The 25,168-nt window shown below is 44.3% G+C and overlaps 1 protein-coding gene across 5 annotated transcripts in view; it reads left to right on the top strand.

Annotated features, from left to right (window-relative positions):
- Positions 1 to 448: 448 nt before the first annotated feature.
- Positions 449 to 25,168, top strand: part of LOC148522695 (interferon-induced protein 75-like) — a 74,392-nt gene continuing 49,672 nt past the window's right edge. For 3 of the 5 annotated variants that reach the window (XM_088473880.1, XM_088473881.1, XM_088473877.1), the window contains exons 1-5: positions 449 to 720; positions 3,960 to 4,044; positions 7,548 to 7,732; positions 11,619 to 11,772; positions 20,136 to 20,305. In XM_088473880.1, the coding sequence (XP_088330006.1) occupies positions 4,011 to 4,044; positions 7,548 to 7,732; positions 11,619 to 11,772; positions 20,136 to 20,305 (543 nt within the window). In that variant the 5' untranslated portion in view covers positions 449 to 720; positions 3,960 to 4,010. Of the gene's footprint in view, positions 721 to 779; positions 841 to 3,959; positions 4,045 to 7,547; positions 7,733 to 11,618; positions 11,773 to 20,135; positions 20,306 to 25,168 lie in introns of those variants that run through there. The other 2 variants (XM_088473879.1, XM_088473878.1) reach the window with 2 other exon arrangements.

Genomic DNA, 25,168 nt, shown 5'->3' with positions numbered 1-25,168 from the left:
GGACCAGCATGTTACAGTGTGCAATGTTTATGTATAGGGGTAGTGTAAGGACCAGCATGTTACATTGTGCAATGTGTATGTATAGGGGAAGTGTAAGGCCCAGCTTGTGTGTATGTATAGGGGAAGTGTTAGGACCAGCTTGTGTGTATGTATAGGGGAAGTGTAATGCCCAGCTTGTTACAGTGTGCAATGTGAATGTATAGGGGAAGTGTAAGGCCCAGCTTGTTACAGTGTGCAATGTGTATGTATAGGGGAAGTGTAAGGCCCAGCTTGTTACAGTGTGCAATGTGTATGTATAGGGGAAGTGTAAGGACCAGCATGTTACAGTGTGCAATGTGTATGTATAGGGGAAGTGTAAGGCCCAGCTTGTTACAGTGTGCAATGTGTATGTATAGGGGAAGTGTAAGGCCCAGCTTGTTACAGTGTGCAATGTGTATGTATAGGGGAAGTGTAAGGCCCAGCTTGTGTGTATGTATAGGGGAAGTGTAAGACCCAGCTTGTTACAGTGTACAAGGTGAATGTGCAGGATCCAGCTTGTTACATTGTGACCACAGGCCCTGGACTCGTAGCTTGAGGTCTGAGGAATGAAAGTGAAAGTAACCTTCCCGAGTTGTAGTTTCCGGGACTCACTCCTCAAACTCTGAGAATTCAGCTTCCTTGTTAAACTTAAAGACACAGAACCAACTGATAGACGCATAATAACGCGCCGCGCTGGAGTCTGTGAGTATGGAGTCACCTTGTGATACTTATTGCAGCTGTACATTGTGTATAGTATACTGTCCATGGGTTCTGGGCTGGAGTCCCTGTGAGTATGGACTCACAATGTGATACTTATTGCAGGTATACACTGTGTACAGCACACACCATGGGATTGAGTCTGGGGTGTTGCAAGGCTGGGAACTGCGCTCACTATAGGCCTGGGGCTCACACCAATAACACATGTCACAGTCATCACAGGACAGGGCTGAGAACATGTACCATCACAGGACAGGACTGAGAACATGTACCATCACAGGACAGGGCTGAGAACATGTACCATCACAGGACAGGACTGAGAACATGTACCATCACAGGACAGGGCTGAGAGCATGTGCCATCATAGGACAGGACTGAGAACATGTACCATCACAGGACAGGACTGAGAACATGTGCCATCACAGGACAGGACTGAGAACATGTACCATCACAGGACAGGGCTGAGAGCATGTGCCATCACAGAACAGGACTGAGAACATGTACCATCACAGGACAGGGCTGAGAACATGTACCATCACAGGACAGGGCTGAGAACATGTACCATCACAGGACAGGGCTGAGAGCATGTGCCATCACAGAACAGGACTGAGAACATGTACCATCACAGGACAGGGCTGAGAACATGTACAATCACAGGACAGGGCTGAGAACATGTGCCATCACAGGACAGGGCTGAGAACATGTACCATCACAGGACAGGACTGAGAACATGTACCATCACAGGACAGGGCTGAGAACATGTGCCATCACAGGACAGGACTGAGAACATGTGCCATCACAGGACAGGACTGAGAACATGTGCCATCTCAGGACAGGGGTGAGAACATGTGCCATCACAAACCTCACTAGCAGCAGTGTATTGCGGTGCATTCTTTTACTTATTTATGCAGGGGTTCTCAACTCAGTCCTCAAATGCCACCAACAGGTCATGTTTTATGGATCTTTAATCATGCACAGGTGAGTTCATTTACTTTGGTCAGTAATCCACTTGCTTCCACAGACAGAAATCCTCAAAACATGACCTGTGTTGAGAACCACTGTATTCTCTTACTACAGCCATGTGCTTGCAATCCTTTCTAAAGAACCTACGTATGGTTTTATGCAAATATTTAGAGGGCGATTCAATAGTTTTGGGCTCATCTAGCTCCCTTCTAAATTGACAGGAGCTATTAAATTGTTGGTTGCGACATTCTCGCGAACAAACGCACAGGATTAGCAGCGTAAAGCTGTTTGTCAAGGAGCCGTTCATGCCGGGATACAGACAGTGTCCCGGTGGCCGCAATGCCAGCACTGATATAACCGGTGTCGGAATGCCAATGCCAATCACAATCCCGAAGTCGACATCCTGACCACCGGGATACCAATGGGTTAGGTTTAGGGGGAGGGCAGGTACAGGCACTAGGAGGGGTTAGAGTTAGGCACCAAAGAGGGAGGGTTAGCATCCCAAACAACATGTGTTGTTATGCTAGCCCTGTCCGGATGCCGGTGTCAGGATTCTGACAGCCGGGATCCCATACCGATTCTGTTCGTGGCTGTAGGCATGAACTATCGCAAAATGTAGAAGAGATATTAATAATTATTCTATAACTATTTTTCCCCAAGACCATAACTGAAAAAAATAAATAAAACTCAGCTTAATAAATATGTTGGGCACTACACTACAAAATTGTTCAAAAGCCAGACAGTGCCCCCTTTTTCAAATGATTTTGTCCCTTAGTGGCTATTGCCTGGTGATCACAGACAGTATCAATCTGCCCTGCAGAAATATTAATGTAACCAGGAGATGGTGGAGGGCTTTTTTCACCCCCATCCTGGCATCTACACACTTGGGGGCACCATCATATGAAAGAGGAGAGTCTCCTCTTTCAAATCTTTCAAACAAGGTGCCCTCTTGGTAGTTATTTTCTGGTAATCACCAGTCAGCAACACACTATGGAGGGAATTCACTTAAATGCGATGTTGAATAGTGCTGACAATGAGTTTCCGGAGATATTTAATGGGCCGCGCTGTTAACCCGTGACTAGAGGATTTCTGCAAGCACTGCCCCTGAGGTGAGAGCAGAAATCCTACTAAACTAGCAAAGATAGTTTCAAACCTAGCTCGTGCGCTAACAGCATGGCGTCTGGCACTTAGGACGGAGAATGCAGGTCATGCGACTAAACACCCGGAATTAGGCGCTGTGACCTGCATCTCCCGACTTAAGTGAAGGGCACGATGGGAATAATTGATTAGCTTCGGGAACTCATTCCTGGCTCTATTCAACATCGTATTTAATTGAATTGCCCCCTACATTACAGAGAGCGTTGAGAAGTCCACAAATTGCATGTGGGTTTCTAATGTCCTGACTTCCCCACTCCCGGCATCCATAAACACAGGGGACCCCTCATTTTCAATAAACACAGTGGTCCCTCCACTTTTCAAAATGGTATGCCTTGTTGGGTTACCATATTATTTCCGCTTTGATTTTAGTATGAAAACCTATGTATGGAATCGGGCTTTTATTGTTTTGAAAGGGTGGTGTAATGCGGGTTGAGAACCACAGACTGGCTCTTGCTGGTAGTTATGAGAACAAACTACACACATTGGCTTTTAGTACACTTTCTTGCGATTTCAAGATATAAAAGCTATGTTTTGGGGCTTGTTGTCTTTGCCGTGTAAGGATAAATAAGAAAATAAATGTTATTTTCTGGACAGTCATTCTTCTAGAATAGAAATAAACATGGTATAATTTGTGTGGGTGCTCTATAAATAATGACTGATATCGATGTTGGACTGTGAGGGGTTTAATTAGGTTTCATGTCTCATAAGATCAACTGTATGTTTCTGTAATCTTATATAGAATGTTGAGAATAAAACATCTAAATAATTGGCATTTTAATATTACCCAAAAGACTACATACAGTATTATACATTATGGGGTTAGTTAAATTAAGTGTGGTGTGCGATTTACAGTCGATGTGTAGTGACTGCATCACCCTTATATATGGTACCTCTGTAGCCCTATGGGGCTGCAAATGAAAATGCAATTTTAGCATGAAATTGGGGAGATTTAGGATAGAGATAGGGTGTTGTTTCAGGCAATCCAACGTCGTTCCAACAGCACATTGTGAGCATCGCTGCATATTGCTCCTAATCAAATTGACCCCTGTATGTTCTATCAGAACTGACAAAGTTTTTAATGGCCATCTCTGTCACTTCTACAGGCATGAGACTGCACTCACACTAAAGCATGAGAACGGAACCTTTCCAAGATAATGGATGAAGTATATGGTATGGATGGAGTATATGGTATGTGCTTTTATATATCACATTTGGATTTTTTTTTTCTATTCCTTAAAGGACTAAGGACCTCATTCAGAGTCGGGCGAAACGGTCGTACGGGAAAAGTGGCCGGATATGTAAATTATTCCCTCGCAAGTTGCGTCCCTAAGTTCAGATCGGTAGCTGGCCGACCAAGGGGAGGAAGCGGTCGGAATACCAAAAAATACCCCTCTTCTCGTACGCATTACACGTCATCTCCGGGCATATAAGGATTAATCGAGACCATCGAGCACCATCGGAACTGGTCGTAGAGCTTAAGGTTGACTATACCCTCTCTTAAGCTCTACGATCATGTCAGTGTAAAAACCTCCCATGTCACGTGTGCCATGACACTACTTTGTTAATTATGCACTCCCATAATCCGTATGCACTCCCATAAAACGCCGTTCGCATAATTAGGCACGCCTGCGTCCGGATCTCCACTCCCCCGTTTTCAAGCACCTTCCCCACAAACTCCTCAATCTGTCACTCAAACTACCGACCTGGCTGTGTTCAAGGAGAGAGAAATTTCTGATCGTAGCGGCTAGTTTGCGCACGCGCATTGCGACCTTTACGCATGCGCAGTATAGCGAACATCGGTGGCGTATGACCGTGCGGCCGCTTCGACCGACTCTGAATGAGGTCCTAAGTACCTGATTCACTACGGAACGCGACTGCGAATGCAATAGCGATTACCCACGCAGTTCAACTGCGATAGTATGCTAATCTATTGCGATCGCAATACCCTTGCAGCACTACACAAGGATGCCCACTTTACTTAGCACACATCCGTAATGTATAGCAAGACTGTGAAACCATCGGTACAATCGAGTACCATCGCAGCCTCACACACACTAGCACAAGCTCTGACCTTACTTAGAAATTGGTAACATCCACGCACGCTATCAGGCCTCAGGCTGCATAGGCGATCGCAGTGGATAATCTATGCAAGCCCCTATAACGGAGTTCAAACGCACTGGCACACCTGCGCTTCAACTACCACTCCCCCGTCACCACCCACAAACGGCACTTCCTGTCAATCACTCTGCAATGGGTCACCGTAGTCACTGCGATCGCAATAGCTAGTTCGCGCTCTACAATGCATACGCATGCGCAGTACAAAACAATCGCGTACATATTAGCAACTGCGTTCCTTGCTGAATCAGGCCCTAAAATGCAAAATGCAGCTCCCACAATGCAGATGCGTGTAAATCTAGACAATGGGCATAGACTATATACATGAAAAATCATGATGTCAGTGGTAGTATAAATGTTTGGACCTTGTAATAGGAGGAGCAGGGCATATTGCGGCGCTCTATATTGAGTGCGAGTTCATGTATGCTACTAGATTTCGTTTTTGCGTGGTGAGGTTATATAATGGGTGTAGAGGATATATATATATATATATTTGTAAGGCTCCCATAATTATAAATTATGACAGCCACTGTTGTATGAGCTAATCGTGAATCTGAATTATGAGCAAATAAACTGGATAAGATGACAATTTTTAGTCCACTTTATACTGGAATATACAGCATTTCTTAGTGCACTGTAACCAATTGATTGATTAACTTAAAGCATAAATAGGTATAAGCTGATATAGTAATGTAAAGATGAATCACAGCTGGTGTTTCAGTGTAAGTATCGTGATGTTTGTATATTCCTATTCTTCCTGCTATGTATACTTCCAGCCAGTCATGCAAAATATCAAGCAGGGTGCTGACATTATTGCACCTCCAATACCCAGAATGCCAGAATGAATGCCTGCTGAGACTTGGGGGGGTCAATCAGACCCGGTCGTTAGCGCCGATGCGCTCGGACCGGGTCGATGGCCCCCCACAGAGCATGCGCACGCCGGCGCCGTCGTGCGCATGCGTGAGACTCGCTACGACCGACAGCGCCGGTCGTAGCGGGTCTCGATCCAAAGGGGGCGAGCTGTCGATGTTGATTGACAGCTCGCCCCGTTTGGAGGGCGGGCCGGGGGGGTGGCAGCCCAAACGGAGGCGTTCCCATGGGAACGCCTACCGTTTGGGGGCGGCCCCACTGACATCACTAGTGATGTCAGTGGAGAGCTTCCGGCTCAGACAGCCAGAAGCTCTCCGGGGCTTACGACAAGGGAGACACTACCCTAGGGTCTCGTCGTAAGCCCCGATGGTCGCGATGGTCTTGACCATCGCGACCATCACCTTAGGCGGTCGTAAGGCTGTGGGTGTTAACCCACAGCCTTACCACCGCAAAGGAGGACGTCTTGAAACTTCAAGAGGTCCTCCCCTCATTCAGACCGACCGCACGCTCTGTGCGACCGGCTCTGAATGAGGTCCTTGGTCCCTGGTATGCCTGAGATGTCATAAGGCGAAATTGTGCAAATATGTATGCTGGGCCTGATTCAGATCTGCGCACAAATACCGATGTTTTTACGCAGATCGAGCGATTGTAAGTCATTGCGCATGCTTGTAAGCCGCACTGCACAGTGATTGAATTGCTATGACGCTCACACAAAGGATTAATTTGCAAAGTGAGTGACAGGTAGCCATCGTTTGAGGGAGGTAACAGGGGAGTGGCTAGAGAAATGCAGGTGTGTCATTCAAACACTGTTTTCTTGGCATCCATAAATTAGCCACCACATCCTCGGTTGCAACAGCAGAGCCCTCGCCGTGTCTGGAGACCTGCTTTACCTTCGGCACCTTAGATTTACTCAGAAGACTAATGGCCACCTGATCTGTGTTCTATGTTTCCGATGTTTCCGGTTTTGTGCTTGAGCAGCGGATGTGAGATGCTGTCATGGGGCGTCTCTAAGCATTGGATGGCAAGTGAGTAAGTAGCATATTTTTGCATTTGTGATCTGTAAGAGATTGCCGATGCAATGGTGTTTGCGTGTGGATCTGAATCAGGCCTACTGTGCATTGCGTGTCCTCATATTAAGCGGTTACTACATGACCCTTAATGTCTGTATTATTTAAGTGTTTAATAAGGGGATTTATTAAACTCAAGCGCTAGGCCGTGTTTTCAAGTCCCATGGCCTGTGGTGCATGTAGATTGTGAACGGCTACTATTGGGTAGATGATAGATGATGACTATGGTGTGAAAGCCTATATGTGATTATGAGGTTTATGTACCAAGCAGTGAAATGAGTGGAGAAGTTTCCCATAGCAACCAATCAGCTTTCAGGTAGCATGTGTCAAGTGCATTCCATAAAATGATAGGTAGAAGCTGACTGGTTGCTGGGGGCAATGTCTCCAATGGCCCACTTCCCAGTCTTTTTCACTGCTTGATACATCTCCCCCTATGATTGTCAGCTTATCGTACTATTCGGCTCTCACTATACATGGTTATCAGAGCTGAGTGCTTATCCATTGAGGAATTGCAAATTGAGATGATAGAGTTGTAACATAAAGCCTCTATTATTGGTTTGTATCTAGAACAGTCTATCAATGTTTATTGCTAAACAGATACAAAGATTAACAAATCTAAACCAATGTTACTCTCTGCAGCAGAATACACCACCAAGCAGTACAATGTAGCAGAATATACCACCAAGCAGTACAGTATACCAGTGTTCGACTACCAGCGGTTTTATGAAAAATCAAAGGTCCCAATTTGTCTTGCAATAACCGAATGCCTTCCTTTCCTACAAGAATTAAAGGATGCGGGTTTCCTCTCTGAAGAAGAATCATTGGTAAGATTTTTTGTAATCTCTGATTTTCATTACTAATGAGAAAATATAAAGTACCTTCTTTCTCTACCAAGATGTCTGGGAAAGTCTAGAATCGTGGGCTAGAAACACCCTTCTCCCGCATCCCTCCCACTGCCCTGGTGAACTGGTTGGGGGGAGGAGTATGGCAGGGCCGACTCCAGGGTTCGGAGCACCCTGTGCCGGCCCTCTTCACTGCGCCCTACCTTCGTGCGTCCAAAATGGGGGCATGGCCTAAAAACCATAGGCCACACCCCCTATGTGACGTTATTAGGAGGCGTGCGTGCCTGCCTCCAAATAACGTCAGGCTGGGGGGGAGCCTCACTAGCTGGGTTTCCTACAGCCCCTCTCCCGTCACTGAATGGATGTCGTGCGCATACGCGCAGCATCCATTAAGAGTCTCCGGGGTCCGACACCGCCACGGCGATGGGGGTCCCCAACCTCCCGGTTTGACCACTCGCGGGCCACTTCAGCCCACGGGTGGAACAGCGGGACAGTACTGTCCCGCTGAAATTGGGATGTAGGGGAGGGGTGCGCCCTCTATGGGTGGCGCCCCTGTGCGACCGCACAGGTCGAACACCCCTAGAGCCGACCCTGGGGTATGGTGACGTAATTTGTGGTGTTACACAGCAGGGGCGGGGCCATGATGGTACACCCCCCTCCACGTTATTCCGGAAGAGAAATCATTAATGATGGCAAGTCTGGCATTGAATTCTCACCAAAAGTATTATAAATAAAGTGCTGTGAACAAAATAATATAAGCAAAGTATTATAAACTCAGTAGCACTTATTTCTCAACAAGTCCGAATCCATCGCGGGTGCGAGTCAGCGTTCTTTACGTGTGCCTGAATCAGCTCAAACCTGCTGGCAGCCCTATGAGCGGATTTGGGCTGCGAGCGGGCCGCAAAGGGTGCAAGATGTGGCGCTGTTGCCGGAATTTTAACGCCGTGGCATCAGCAACTCTCATCCTTCGTGGCTAATTTAATTTACCCCGTAGACAAATAATTAACTGTTATTTTTAGCTCCACTAAAATGAAAATGTGTAGTCACATACTCATGAATAGCCTGTTCCCACAATGGTTGGAATGTTTGTCTCCCAGATTAAATGAGATTGTGTTTATCCCATGTGTCATCTTAGGTTTCGGCACTTTGTAGTGTAAAGCAAGTTGTGTTTGTGCTTGTTTGTAATTTTGGGTTTGCATATCGACCATGATGGAGTCTATAAATGCCATGAAAAACTAATACATTAGGGTAAAAGAACTGTAATGTAAATAAAAGCAATTTTTTTTCCCTATCTATGCAAGTTCTCACATTTTTTAGAGAAGGGAATTTTCGATAATGGTCCGTTTATCATAATACAATTCAACTATTAGAAAATAATCTCAACTATATAAAATCTGGCACATATATAGGGGAAAAAGTCTGTATTGAATTTTCAATGATCTTTTTCTAGTGAATCTTTTCTTAAAATTGTCATATTAACATGTTATCCACAGAGTAATGCTTACCACTGAGGAGTTAATTTAATTTTAGAAAATAATCAGTAGATTAAAAAAAAAAAAAAAATTGTTACATAAAAGTCTTGTAGAGTTTATTAAAAGTAACACTCTGTAAATTTATAAAATAAAAACTAGCTGTTGCCCGTGGTTTCTCCCACGATAAAATCACTTCTGCTTTGCATATGGGCCCTATTGCGGTATACAGACTGGTGGCAGCAGCGCCTTCACCCACCGCTCACACCAATGTCACTGTGTGCCCTGTGCACAGACTGCTATGTAGCCTATCCTATTCACCCACCGCTCACACCAATGTCACTGTGTGCCCTGTGCACAGACTGCTATGTAGCCTATCCTATTCACCCACCACTCACACCAATGTCACTGTGTGCCCTGTGCACAGACTGCTATGTAGCCTATCCTATTCACCCACCACTCACACCAATGTCACTGTGTGCTCTGTACACAGACTGCTATGTAACCTCTCCTATTCACCCAACTCTCACACCAATGTCACTGTGTGCCCTGTGCACAGACTGCTATGTAGCCTATCCTATTCACCCAACTCTCACACCAATGTCACTGTGTGCCCTGTGCACAGACTGCTATGTAGCCTATCCTATTCACCCAACTCTCACACCAATGTCACTGTGTGCCCTGTGCACAGACTGCTATGTAGCCTATCCTATTCACCCACCACTCACACCAATGTCACTGTGTGCTCTGTACACAGACTGCTATGTAACCTCTCCTATTCACCCAACTCTCACACCAATGTCACTGTGTGCCCTGTGCACAGACTGCTATGTAGCCTATCCTATTCACCCAACTCTCACACCAATGTCACTGTGTGCCCTGTGCACAGACTGCTATGTAGCCTATCCTATTCACCCAACTCTCACACCAATGTCACTGTGTGCCCTGTGCACAGACTGCTATGTAGCCTATCCTATTCACCCACCACTCACACCAATGTCACTGTGTGCTCTGTGCACAGACTGCTATGTAGCCTATCCTATTCACCCAACTCTCACACCAATGTCTCTGTGTGCCCTGTGCACAGACTGCTATGTAGCCTATCCTATTCACCCAACTCTCACACCAATGTCTCTGTGTGCCCTGTGCACAGACTGCTATGTAACCTATCCTATTCACCCAACTCTCACACCAATGTCACTGTGTGCCCTGTGCACAGACTGCTATGTAGCCTATCCTATTCACCCACCACTCACACCAATGTCACTGTGTGCTCTGTACACAGACTGCTATGTAACCTCTCCTATTCACCCAACTCTCACACCAATGTCACTGTGTGCCCTGTGCACAGACTGCTATGTAGCCTATCCTATTCACCCAACTCTCACACCAATGTCACTGTGTGCCCTGTGCACAGACTGCTATGTAGCCTATCCTATTCACCCAACTCTCACACCAATGTCACTGTGTGCCCTGTGCACAGACTGCTATGTAGCCTATCCTATTCACCCACCACTCACACCAATGTCACTGTGTGCTCTGTGCACAGACTGCTATGTAGCCTATCCTATTCACCCAACTCTCACACCAATGTCTCTGTGTGCCCTGTGCACAGACTGCTATGTAGCCTATCCTATTCACCCAACTCTCACACCAATGTCTCTGTGTGCCCTGTGCACAGACTGCTATGTAACCTATCCTATTCACCCAACTCTCACACCAATGTCACTGTGTGCCCTGTGCACAGACTGCTATGTAGCCTATCCTATTCACCCAACTCTCACACCAATGTCTCTGTGTGCCCTGTGCACAGACTGCTATGTAGCCTATCCTATTCACCCAACTCTCACACCAATGTCACTGTGTGCTCTGTGCACAGACTGCTATGTAGCCTATCCTATTAAAGTGAACCTAGCCTAACCCTAACCCTTCCCCTAGTGCCTAACCCTAAACATAATCCTAATACTCACCATCGGGATGGCAGTGGTGGGGATTCTAGTGCCGCGATTCAGACCACTGTAGGGATTCCGGCCCCCGGAATTCTGACCACCGGCAGGATGCCGACTACAACCCCTCCAAACACAATTTAAAGGGTGTTGGTTTATCACCATTTGAAATGCAGACTACAGCCGAATGAATTTGATCTCGTCTAGTTCGTCATGACTAGAACAGAGAAGAGTGGGTTTGAGTTTTTTCTGATTTTTTTCCAAAACCAAATCACTATGACTCTGTTAGCTGTGGGATGGGGGTTGTATGGCAAATTTAATTTTTAGGGGACTCAGCCCTTAAAGTGTCTCTGTTCTGGAATCTAAAAGTTTGCAAAGTTGTTTCATAAAGCATTTTTATACTGCTGTTTAATTTATTGTAGTTACAATGTAAATAATCTGTCTGTTTTACAGGAGCTACAGGCAGACACCAGGTCTGTCCACCGAGTAGTGTACGAATCTCTATGCTGGATAGAGGAAAAGAACATCAATTTACAACGTTTCTTCGAGCACTTGTTCCAGGAATCTTACTTGAAAAAATTCCTTGATCTAACGCCTATATTACAGGGTAGGTTTAACTGTGTAATGTGTCATTTTCCTGATTCATAAGTGCACTTTACAACCTGGAACTGGCAGGTTTCAGAAGAGAAATAGTATATGTATGTGCGTTTCATTGGGGTGTTATGTGCGTTTCATTGGGGTGTGCATGCCTCTTGTATTCACTTTAGCCAGTCTTGTCTGTGTAAGTGATTGTAGGGAGTAAGGTTAGAACCAACCTGACACTCATTCGGGTATTAGAATATTCACTACACAGAATTAACTCTGCCAACTGCTAAATAAACTGCATCCAAATGTATGTGAGCTACTCCCCCATCTGACTTGTGGTGTTAGAACAGTCTCCTGAACAAGTGAGAGATATTGTGTTAGCCTTGTGTAAAGTAGCCACAACTTGGCAAGAGATGCGACGAACTACGCACAATCACCCGTAAACACTGGCTGATATATTGTTCGGATCTCCTATATATTATATATAAGTGCGGATACTTAAGTTACATGAGAGTCCAATCAGTAAAAGGCCCGAAGCAGGATTATTCACAGAACTCCTAGGTTGCAATGGTATCCGGTCATTAGGTCTACATTGTCTAGATAGACAATGTTTGGGTAGATAGTGGAAGATAGACGTCCAATAGATAGACAGGGACTGAAGGTAGACAGGGTCTGAAGGTCGACACACTAAAGGTCGACTAGTAACAAGTTTGACAGGTACTGAAGGTCAACAGGCAGGGTAGACAGGGTCTTAAGGTCAACACACTAAAGGTCGACAGACAGTAGGTCGACAGGGACTGAAGGTCGTCGGGGTCTGAAGGTCGGCACACTAAAGGTCGACTGGTAACAATGTCGACATGTACTGAAGTTCGACATGGTCATTAGGTCAACACTCTTATGGTCGACATGAAAATGGTCGTCACATGGTTTGTTTTCTTTTTTAGCCCTAATCTTTACCCAAATCCTAACTCTCCTCTTGGTGCCTAACCCTAACCGTCGGGGTGAGTGCCTAACCCTAACCGTCGGGGTAAGTGCCTAACCCTAACCATCGGAGTAAGTGCCTAACCGTCGGAGTAAGTGCCTAACCCTAACCGTCGGAGTAAGTGCCTAACCCTGACACTAACCCTAACAAGAAAAAAAAAAAAAGTGTCGACCTACTGCATGTCGACCTAGTTACCAGTCGAACTTTAGTGTGTTGACCTTCTGACCCTGTCGACCTACTGCCTGTCGACCTTCATAGCTGTCGACCTTGTTACTAGTCGACCCATCGGAGTAAGTGCCTAACCCTGACACTAACCCCCAAAAAAATGTGTCGACCATTTGACTATATGAGTGTCGATGTACTGCCTGTCGACCTTCATACCTGCCGACCTTGTTACCAGTCGACCTTTAGTGTCGACATTCTGACCCTGTCGACCTGCAGTCCCAGTCGACCTATTTCCTGACGACATATTGCCTGTCGACTTTCAGTTCCTGTCGACCTATTGCATGTTGACCTTCAGTTCTTGTCGACCTTGTCACCAGTCGACCTTTAGTGTGTCGACCTTCAGTCCCTGTCTATCTATTGCCTGTCTATCGTACATTGTCTACCCAAACATTGTCTATCTAGACAATGTAGACCTAATGATCCACACCCGGTTGCAATAGTCTGGTTGGTGAATTCCTGGTTGCTGTTGGGAAGAAAGATAAAAGCTGAAGGCTACGTCCGATGTGGGACCCTATGACTGCGATGTAAAGAGTTTCGAGATATGCTTAATATACAAATATATTTATGGTACGCGCATATACATAATTACCATCCCTCTGTGACGTTTTCATCCAAATCCATCCAGTAGAAGGCTCAGAACAGGCTCCCTGGGTCAAAGTTCTTCCCAGCGTACACCAACTGGAGGTCCAACCACGACCGTAAACCCCCCAAAACCTGGCCAGGATCCAACCTAGGCAGGTGTGAACAAATTCTGCAAAGTAAGAATATTTTAAAAAATAGAAGTGTTAATAGCTTATTTTTATCAATTAACAAAATGCTAAGTGAATGAACAGAGAGAAACAAAAGAAATCTACATTAAAACAATATTTGGTGTGACAACCCTTTGCCTTCAAAACAGCATCATCTCTCTCTCTCTCTCTCTCTCTCTCTCTCTCGTAAGCGGCCGCTCGTTTGCTCCGAGCGATGTTCGCACATCTGCGTATGGGTTGTAATGCGCATGCGCCAATCAGTCAGTGCGGTCGGAAATCGTGTGCTCGCAAAATAGGGAATGCCTGCTAATTTGAGTGACAGGCCTTTGTGGGTGGTAACAGGGGAAGGTGCTTGAAAACGGGGAGTGGAGATCAGAACGCAGGCGTGCCAAACGGTCAAAACGGGCGTTTTAAGGGTGTGCATAATTAACAAAGCAGCGTCATCAACCACGTCACGTGGTTGTCTTTTAGCCTGAACTGCTCGCATGATTGCGGTAGGAAAATGCTACCACAAGAATAGCGAGCAGTTCATACGCCTTTCGATGTACTCGATTAATCTAATAAATAGCGGAGATGACGTATGATGCGAGCGGCTAAGGGGCGTCTTTACAAAATAGCGAGCGCATGTTTCGGACGCTCGTTCAGACATAGAGGCGTCAACAGACCGCAAAGAGCGAGCGCTCAATTTAAATAGCCAGCCCCTTTTTCTGAACGAGCGTCCGCAAATAGCGTCCGGCTCTGAATCAGGCCCTCTATTCCTTGGGCTATTTCCACCAACGCCCTCACTTTGTAACACAAAACCCTTTGCAGTTACCTCACAGAGTCCTTTTATCAATACTGTACTTTGGACATGCATATCCTAACAATAGGGAACCCATAATGCGCCAAACTCATAGAAACTTGGATTAAATATACTTCGCAAACTGATTACACCACCCTTTGTTGTAGGCTATAAAGGACAGGTGCCTTTTGGCATTGTGGTGCCGATTCAGTGGTGGACGCTATATCGATTTTTATGCAAATGGATGAATTTTATTTAATTGGGTGCTGGAGCCGCAGTATGCATGTCCAGTGATGGTGCTGCGGCTGTGATCGCAGTGCCATGGATGCAGGCTGCGGCTATTTGGAGACGGGGGTGGTGATGGGAAGCGTCTGTCAAAATGGTGGCGCATGAGCCCCGTTTTGTAGGCTTACTAAGGCCACTGTCTGCGTTTTTACTTGCTTCTGCAGTGGAGTACTGGAGGCCATTCCAAGTAACCTTAGGGTTACTCAGATGGCCGATGCCTCCCCAATGGTGATCCGATCACAGAAACCGTCAGGAAGCGTCTATTTACATAAGACGCAGCGGCTGTGTGGCTACCATCCACCTATGAATCATCCGCCTGTGTTCCAATCATGTTGGGAGGTGCAGTGTCCTATGTCTGTATAGAGTGTAATAGATGTGTATTATGACCATGTACAGTGGTCAGGACATGTTGGGGGTGTAGTGTCCTATGTCTGTATAGAGTGTAATAGATGTGTATTATGATCATGTACAGTGCTCAGGACATGTTGGGGGTGTAGTGTCCTATGTCTGTATACAGTGTAATAGATGTGTACTATGATCATGTACAGTGCTCAGGACATGTTGGGGGTGTAGTGTCCTATGTCTGTATACAGTGTAATAGATGTGTACTATGATCATGTACAGTGCTCAGGACATGTTGGGGGTGTAGTGTCCTATGTCTGTATACAGTGTAATAGATGTGTACTATGATCATGTACAGTGCTCAGGACATGTTGGGGGTGTAGTGTCCTATGTCTGTATACAGTGTAATAGATGTGTATTATGATCATGTACAGTGCTCAGGACATGTTGGGGGTGTAGTGTCCTATGTCTGTATACAGTGTAATAGATGTGTACTATGATCATGTGTGGCACCCCACCAACACCCTGTGTTCCTACCCACACTGACGTGCCTCTATGAAAATGTAGAATATTAATGTGACTCCTGCCATTGTCTAATATAGGTCATGATTTAACTGGTTTCATTAAGGTTCAGGGACTATTTGCACTGCCCCCTCAGCGGTGGTGGACGTTAGGGGACCAGTGAGTACTGTAGCAGCCTCAAGGATTTGAACTAGAGAAAAATGGCAGTTGGTGTGTGCAGTTGGTGAGGTAGCTGGAGAGGAGAAGGGGCTGCGCTGCCTTGATGCTTACCTGAGGGCTGCAGCCAGACTCCGGGACGAGCAGCGGAGGTCTCTGAGGTGGGGAACATCCGATGGGACCAAGCTGTGTCCTCCAGGGAGGTTCTGAGAACAATCAGCATAAGAGAGGTGTGTCGGACGACCCCCAAGGGAGTGCCTCAAGCGGAGCTGCGGAAATATAGAGAGACTGAGCTTGTAAAGGAGCCGGAGGTTGAGAGCTGATACTGGAGGGGTAAGAAAACTGCTGCAACCTCCCAAATAGACACTCAGTGACATTAGCGCTTATTAACTGGAGGCCTACAGCTGTCCACCGTTACATATGCACAGCAGTCCCTGCAGAGATCAGCCTGGGGTTTATAGACTCCATCATAATAGTAAAATTAACCCCCTGATACCGCATATTGGAGGTTAGGTACAACAGTTACCAGCAGTGTTAGGGCGACACTTCAGTGCCAGCACTTGTAGTACTTCTGCTATGAACTAAGGTTGCTAAGCAGAGAAGGAACTGACTGTAATACCAACACCATCGCAGCAGGATAATATACAGAGGATTACAGTATTGCTTTAAATACAGACAAGTACTGTAGCTAGTTTAAGAACTTTTCTTCATATCCCGGGCAACGAAGGGTGCACCCTATTAACTATTTCAGCGCTGAACTAGCAGTGTATGAGACATGTCAAGTGCAGTAGTGTGAGGAAAACATTTTCCTAAAAAGGTGTATAGAAAACTTTGCAGTTGTATTCTTGATGCAACCTTGTCCGTTTATCATACTCACGTGAGGTTTTTGTATATATTTTAGAGATGTTAGGGGAATTGCAAAATTAGTCATTTGTTAATTTCCACTAGAGTATATTTACCCATTTATAGTTTGCAGGTTCGAAGTCCAGAGTTCGCTAGTGATCTGCAGGTTCCTGAAAAATAAAATAAACATAAGAAAGGATTCACTATTGCCATATTTATTGTTATACTATGTTGTCTGATTACATTGTGAATAAACTCATAGTATAGGGTATCACACATGTACAGTGGTCAGGACATGTTGGGGGTGTAGTGTCCTATGTCTGTATAGTATACAGTGTAATAGATGTGTATTATGATCATGTACAGTGCTCAGGACATGTTGGGGGTATAGTGTCCTATGTCTGTATAGTGTGTAATATACGTGTATTATGATCATGTACAGCGGTCAGGACATGTTGGGGGTGTAGTGCCCTATGTCTGTATACAGTGTAATAGATGTGTATTATGCTCATGTACAGTGGTCAAGACATGTTGGGGGTGTAGTGTACTATGTCTTTATATAGGTCCTGATTCAGAGCTGGACGCAATTAGCGCTCGCTCGTTCAGAAAAAGGGGGTGGCTATTCAAATGAACCGTTCGCTCCTTGCGGTCTGTTGCCGCCTCCATGTCTGAACGAGCGAACAAAACATGCGGATGTTTATTTTAAAAATACGCCCCCTGGCCGCTCGCATCATACGTCATGTCCGCTATTTATTAGATTAATCGAGTACATCGAACAGCATATGAACTGCTCGCTATTCTTGAGGTTGGTTTTTCCTACCACTATATTGTGAGCAGTTCTGACTATAAAACAACCAAGTGACGTGATCAATGACGCTGCTGTATTAATTATGCACACCCATAAAACGCCCGCTTTGACCTTTAAGCACGCCTGCATTCTGATCTCCACTCCCCGTTTTCAAGCACCTTCCCCTGTTACCACCCACATACTCCTCATTCTGTCACTCAAAATAGCAGGCATTCGCTATATAGCGAACAAACGATTTTCGGCCGCACTGACTGGTTCGCGTATGCGTATTAAAAACCGTACGCATGCGCAGATGGGCGAACATCGCTCGGAACGAGCGTACTGCCGCTTATGAGCGGCTCTGAATCAGGCCCATAGTGTAATAGATGTGTATTATGGTCATGTACAGTGGTCAGGACATGTTAGGGGTGTAGTGTCCTATGTCTGTATAGAGTGTAATAGATGTGTATTATGATCATGTACAGTGGTCAGGACATGTTGGGGGTGTCGTATCCTATGTCTGTATAGAGTGTAATAGATGTGTATTATGATCATTATTGATTCCTACCTATCGATACACTCTAAATGTCGCTAAATAGTGTTATAGATCACACAAGAAATAATTGCTTTCCAGACTTGGATACTAATCATCAAAAAGCAGATAGTTACACGCTGTGATCTAAATACAATTAGCGCAAAAGATTATACATAAACACGGTACAGTCAATACATTACGCAGGCGCTCTGGATCCAGATTTCCGGCATCAAAGGTGAAGCCTCCATCAACAGAAAGAATATGATGACTGAATAGCAGGTTCAGGGAGCTTGCAATTAAACCCTTGCAGGGATAGGCAATACAATAGAACAAGTTGGCATAATCCCATTGGTTCTTCTTCCTGGTTCTCCTGTGACGATGCAGTTCATAGGTCAGTTTGTATTGTAATAGTTCAGCCTCCAACAGCTTCTTTGTGTCCATTTTAACTAATCAATAGACACTACATACAGAGATACATTCTAACCTATAATTCATATCTTGCGAATGCCTGCTGCGATCTCCTTGCCGATGGAACCGGAAACAGTGGTTTAGAATAGCACCAAACACGGTCTGCTTATCATGTACTAAACCTGAGATCTTAAATACAGTCGCTTCATTACATAATAATGAATAAACCTTGAATATTAACCTTAATGCTAGGGAACCTTTGTATGTAAGTGTGCAATGTGTAAGTGTAAGAATATTGCATAGTTTCGCTAATATGTGTGGTGCGTTTATGTGTTTTGTGCTTATGATAAACAGCACAACTGTGCGTAATGTGCGGTGTTTATGCATGTAAGTCTATGTGTGTGTGTTATGCATGTAAGTCTGTGTGTGTGTTATGCAATTCAGTGTATTTATGATGGATTTAATATATATATGTTATCCCTTTCTAACATATTTTAAAACTACAGTGCAAGGTGTTACAAGCAGTGAGTTTCACTTTCAAGCAGGGTGGAGACCCCCAGCTGACTGCCGTTGCCACTTCGTAGGCTAGCTAATTCAAAGGTTTTCCTCTGCCTATTTAGAATACACTTGTCAGTACTTCTTAAGCAAACCTCTGACCATTGTTCCTAACTTCTCATTCAGACAAATTCAATTGTGCATATCAGTGTCTGGGTTATATTTCAATTGCCACAGCCATACTTGTCTGTATGCGGGGCTTCTCAATTTATATGTAAAACACTCACAGTATCCTGGTGTATATATTTTTAATTACTTTTCTCAGACATGTATACAGAAGCTGTTTCTCATTACTAACTAAACCCTGTATGAATATTGTGTTTGTCAGTGTGAGAGTGTTGTATATTATTCGCTATTTAGTGTTGTGCGAATGTGTGGATGCGTGCGCACGCAATGGTGCGTCGTGGATTGTACCAACATAATTCGGACAGCGGACAACCAAATCGTCCGATAACAGTTGAATTGCGGTCGCATGCAATTATTCGACTTCGACATCATGTACAGTGGTCAGGTCATGTTGGGGGTGTAGTGTCCTATGTCTGTATACAGTGTAATAGATGTGTATTATGATCATGTACAGTGGTCAGGACATGTTGGGGGTGTAGTGTCCTATGTCTGTACAGAGTGTAATATGATCATGTACAGTGGTCAGGACATGTTGGGGGTGTAGTGTCCTATGTCTGTATACAGTGTAATAGATGTGTATTATGTTCATGTACAGTGGTCAGGACATGTTGGGGGTGTAGTGTCCTATGTCTGTATACAGTGTCATAGATGTGTATTATGATCATGTACAGTGGTCATGACATGTTGGAGGTGTAGTGTCCTATGTCTGTATACAGTGTAATAGATGTGTAGTATGATCATGTACAGTGGTCAGGACATGTTGGGGGTGTAGTGTCCTATGTCTGTATACAGTGTAATAGGGGTGTATTATGATCATGTACAGTGGTCAGGACATGTTGGGGGTGTAGTGTCCTATGTCTGTATAGAGTGTAATAGATGTGTAATATGATCATGTATAGTGGTCAGGACATGTTGGGGGTGTAGTGTCATATGTCTGTATACAGTGTAATAGAGGTGTATTATAATCATGTGCAGTGGCCAGGTCAGAGTTTATGATGTATGATTTGTTTTATCGGACATTAAGAAAAAATCTATTATTACTATGACAGAAAATAAATCACAGTTAACTGATTGCTGTTGTCTGCACAGAATACAATGAAAAGAAAAGGAAGAACAGTACGCCGATCCCCCCGGACACAGAGAGCGACCACTTGATTTTTGCACAGGAAAAAGTTCCAATTTGTTTAGCAATAACGGATCGTTTCCCATTTCTGCACGGCTTGCAAGATCTCACCATTCTGTCCGAAACTGAGTCACTGGTGAGCATTTATACTGCTTCTAAATTTTCATGTTTATGGTGTCTTAGGGGTATATTTACTAAAGTGAGAGATTTTAGAAGTGGAGATGTTGCCCATAGCAACCAATCAGATTCTAGCTATTATCTTCTAGAAGGTGCTAGATAAATGTTAAGTAGAATCTGATTGGTTGCTATGGGCAACATCTGAACTTCTAAAACACTCACTTTAGTAAATATACCCCTTAGTGTCTGTACTAATTTAACATAGAGGTAACAGCAAACAAAGAAATGATTGCTTGATTTTAACTGCACTGTGTAGTGTTCATTAATTTATTTTTTTGTAGAATTATTGCTGTATAAATAAGTGTGATGTATTACTATATACACAAAGCGTCCTCTAGTTCAGGGCTCGACAAAAAATCTAGGAGCCAGCTTAAAAGTTTAGGAGCCACAACCATTGCCCCCAACCAAAATATAGTGCCTTGCAAAAGTATTCAAAACCCCTTGGCTTTTTTACCTTTTTTGTTACATTACAATCTGTAATTTATTTTTTATTTTAATCTGAATTTTATGTGATGGATCTGCACAAAATAGTCTAATTTGATGAACTGAAATGAGAAAAATATATATAAAAAAAATAATTCTTATACATAAAATTGGCATATGCATATGTAATCACCCCCTTTGTTATGAAGCCCCTCAAAAGTTCTGGTGCAACCAATTACTTTCAGAAGTCACATAATTAGTGAAATGAAGTCCACCTGTGTGAAATCTTAAGTGTCACATGATCTGTCAGTATAAACACACCTTTTCTGAAAGGCCCCAGAGGCTGCAACACCACTAAGCAAGAGGCATCACACCATGAAGACCAAGGAGTTCTCCAAAAAAGTCAGGGACAAAGTTGTTGAGAAGTACAATTCTGGGTTGGGTTATAAAAAAAATATCCAAATCTTTGATGATCCCCCGGAGCACCATCAAATCCATCATCATCATCAAATGGAAAGAACATGGTACCACAACAAACCTGCCAAGAGAGGGCCGCCCACCAAAACTCACAGACCGGGCAAGGAGGGCATTAATCTGAGAGGCAGCACAGAGACCAAAGGTAACCCTGAAGGAGCTGCAGAGTTCCACAGCAGAGACTGGTGTATCTGTTCATGTGACCACAATAAGCCATACACTCAATAGAGCTAGGCTTTATGGAAAAGTGGCCAGAAAAAAGCCATTACTTAGTGATAAAAATAAGAAGACATGATTTGAGTTTTCCAAAAGGCATGTGGGCGACTCCGCAAATGTATGGAGGAAGGTGCTCTGGTCAGATGAGACTAAAATTTAACTTTTCGGCCTCCAAGGAAAACGCCATGTCTGGCGCAAACCCAACACATCCCATCACCCCAAGAACACCATCCCCACAGTGAACCATGGTGGTGGCAGCATCATGCCGTGGGGATGATTTTCAACAGCAGGGACTGGGAAACTGATTCGAGTCGAGGGAAAGATCGATGGTGCTAAATACAGGGATATTCTTGAGCAAAACCTGTTTCAGTCTGCCTGTGATTTGAGATTGGGACGGAGGTTCACCTTCCAGAAGGACAATGTCCGAAGCATACTGCTAAAGCAACACTTGAGTGGTTTAAGGGGAAACGTTTAAATGTGTTGGAATGGCCTAGTCAAATCCCAGATCTCAATCCAATTGAGAATCTGTGGTCAGACTTGAAGATTGCTGTTCACAAGCGGAAACCATCCAACATGAAGGAGCTGGAGCAGTTTTGCCTTGAAGAATGGGCAAAAATATCAGGGGCAAGATATGGCAAGCTCATAGAGACTTATCCAAAGCAACTTGCAGCTGTAATTGCCGCAAAAGGTGGCCTCGACAAAGTACTGACTTTAGGGGGGTGAATAGTTATGCACGCTGAAGTTTTCTGTTATGTTGTCCTAAATGTTGTTTGATTCACAATATAAAAAAAAACACAACTTCACAGTTGTAGGCATGTTCTGTGAATAAAATTATGCACACCTTCAAACAATCCATTTTGATTCCAGGTTGTTAGGCAACAAAACATGAAAAATGCAAGGGGGGGGGGGTGAATACTTTTGCAAGACACTGTATATGATAAGTTAGACCATAACACATGCCCCTTCTGTGCCCGTCAGACCCAGCCACATGCCACGTGTGGTGCCTTATATGTAGTATACCACTCAGTAGTGCACCCCAATTCATCGTATACCACACTGTAGTGCAACCCAATTCACAGCATGCCACACAGCAAATTATCGTGACATTATCCTCAGACGTTTATATTACTTTGACAACGTTTTCGAGTCACGTTACTGAGCATAATATATTCAGTTTACATCAAAGTAGAACAGATGATTTTAAAACGGCGTTCCTTAAAATTGACAACCAAAACAACAAGAAATATTCAAATATAAAACAATTATGGTTGAGTGCAATTTGAAATGACATAACAAGCCTTTAGCACAGCGGGTAAGTCCCATGATCCCCAGGAAGTGCAGCCTCAGGAGTCCCTGGTAACATACATGTCCTGCACAGGTCTATATAAGCCCGGGCGTTTTTTTTTTTATAAGTGCCCACAGATACTAAGTTAAAAATGTGGAAGTGGGTAAGATGTGATGGTGCTGCCTTTGGTTCCACAGAGGGAGTGTGGGGATAATATTATTGGGATACTTATATGTTAGTATTTGTCTCTTCGTTAGTTAAAGGTGGTTCTCGCACCCAGATGTTTTCCTCATAACACGTAGAAAGATAAAACAATAACACGACATGTGTAGTAAATATTTGAGTTAGGATATCCACATGGGGATATGCATCCGATCCATAGACAAGCAATTGGATCTCACTTAAAGAATGCAGAAGAGATTATTCCCAGCGCACCTGACTTACACAAAGATGGTGCGTAACAAAGCTGTGAAAGGTATCTCTGTATATGTTCGGCGCTAATTTGCAGATAATGCTATTTTCTACTAGATGGGGTGAAGGGTAAACTTACCCGTACTTACGTCACGTAAGATGTTGGTACGCCTATATGGGTTTCTTTGTGAGTGATATTAACTCCTAAAAGTGTGCCCGGCCCCAAAAAACATGCACTTCACAGGAAACACTTGAAAGAGTGGGGTTAGCGTACCCGTACTCACGCTGCAAAATATGTATTCAAACACGTAAGGGTTTCCTCCTCCAATCCCAAAATGGGGCAGGACCACATTCAGCACGACTACAGCCAAATGCGATAGTCATGCAGCTCTAAACTAGACTTTCTTCGGGAACGCTCTGCTTCTCAGACCACGTTGAAGTCCAGCCGCCAGGTCTAAAATGTTAGTTGATTTGGCGACCGGTATTTGTATATAAATGAAGAGATGACCTTCCTGCTGGACTTTATTCATGTAACCAGTTTCTTTGGAACTTTGGTAGGTATATGGTTTAGGATGCTAAAAATAATAATAGTTATAATAATCCCTCCTCTGCCCGTTATAGAATTTAAAATACTGAAAATAATTTCACCACAGTGTAAAATAAAAACTCTCAATGGTTTAATAACATCAGAGTCTTCATATATGCAAGAAATAATATGGGATCTCTTACATTTTATAGTACATGGGTAGGAAAAGAATTCTCTCAGATCTGTTCTGCAGCATTTGTGAGAGGATATCGCAGTAGCAATTGCCATTTGTCACGCGTTTCGTGAGTCACCCAAAATCAGGTGAGCCTAACAGATCATACAGTGCCGCCTTACAAACGGGATGTAGTCGGGATCCCGGCATGCGGGACGCCGACGGTCTGAATACCGGCGCCAAAATCCTGACAGGTCGGGATCCCGGCACCAGTATCCCGACCACCGGCATTCCGAAGGTAAGTATCGGGGTGTTAGGGGGAGGTTAAGGTGCGGGGTTAGGGTTAGGCTCTAGGGGGAGGGTTAGGGTTAGGCATCGGGGAGGGAGTGTTAGGATTAGGGTGCGGGGAGGTTAGGTTTAGGCACTATGGGGAAAGATTAGGGTTAGGGTAGGAGTTAGAAAAACACATACCTGTCTTCCCTATGGGTGTCGGGATTCTGGCTGCCCGGATGCCGCTGTCGGTATTCTGACCAGCGACATTCCGACAGCCGGGATTTCATACCCAACCCCTTCCAAACAATTAGTACACTGTTGTGTGTTTAGTTTTTCAGTCTCTGTGCCGAGGGAGGATTCATTCCACTGAAATCTACTTGATTCATTCCACTGAGGGGCAAAAGGATCCCTCACCCCTGCACTCCACTAAGTAGACATTAAAGAAATGACTAATAGAATTGGTCACCAACACCGTTTCTATAAGTATAAAATGTAATACTTGCTAGAACGTCTTGATGTTTTTAATAATAGTATATTTATGTGTAATTTTTACGAATGTACCAAATCCTGAATTTTGTTTCTTGCTTGTGGACTAAACGGGATTAAATCCAACATGGATCTGCTCACTGGTATCTTGCACACAAGATGGCCTCAATTACACCCGCATTGTATGAATGGAACTAAATGCAAGCATTTGTCCGTATGCAGAGTTGTACACCTCTGTGAGACTGCTCTGTCCCTGTCCATAAGATTAATTTCGTAGCTGTCATCATAATCCTTGGTGCAAGAGGTCTGTCTGAAAACAGATGGATGTCTGCGTGCATACAACTCAGAATAGTGTGCAATGCCTTCTACATGCCCTCACAAAATGTGGTCTTCAGTGGAGGTGTGACTGTATTGCATACAACTCTGGATTGCCTGTAGATGCTTGCACTTGTCTGCAGAGCTAAAATAATGTGTGGATGGACTTCGTTGCAACTTTTTATCACTGTCTGCTGATGGCTGCACTACTGGAAGCGGTTAAGTCATCTCATTTGACGTC

This window comes from Taudactylus pleione, unplaced genomic scaffold, assembly GCF_031769625.1.
Source record: "Taudactylus pleione unplaced genomic scaffold, aTauple2 ptg000143l, whole genome shotgun sequence".
NCBI classification, from domain to species: domain Eukaryota; kingdom Metazoa; phylum Chordata; class Amphibia; order Anura; family Myobatrachidae; genus Taudactylus; species Taudactylus pleione.
Note: the sequence above shows the minus strand (reverse complement) of the source record. Positions and strands in the feature narration are given on the sequence as shown.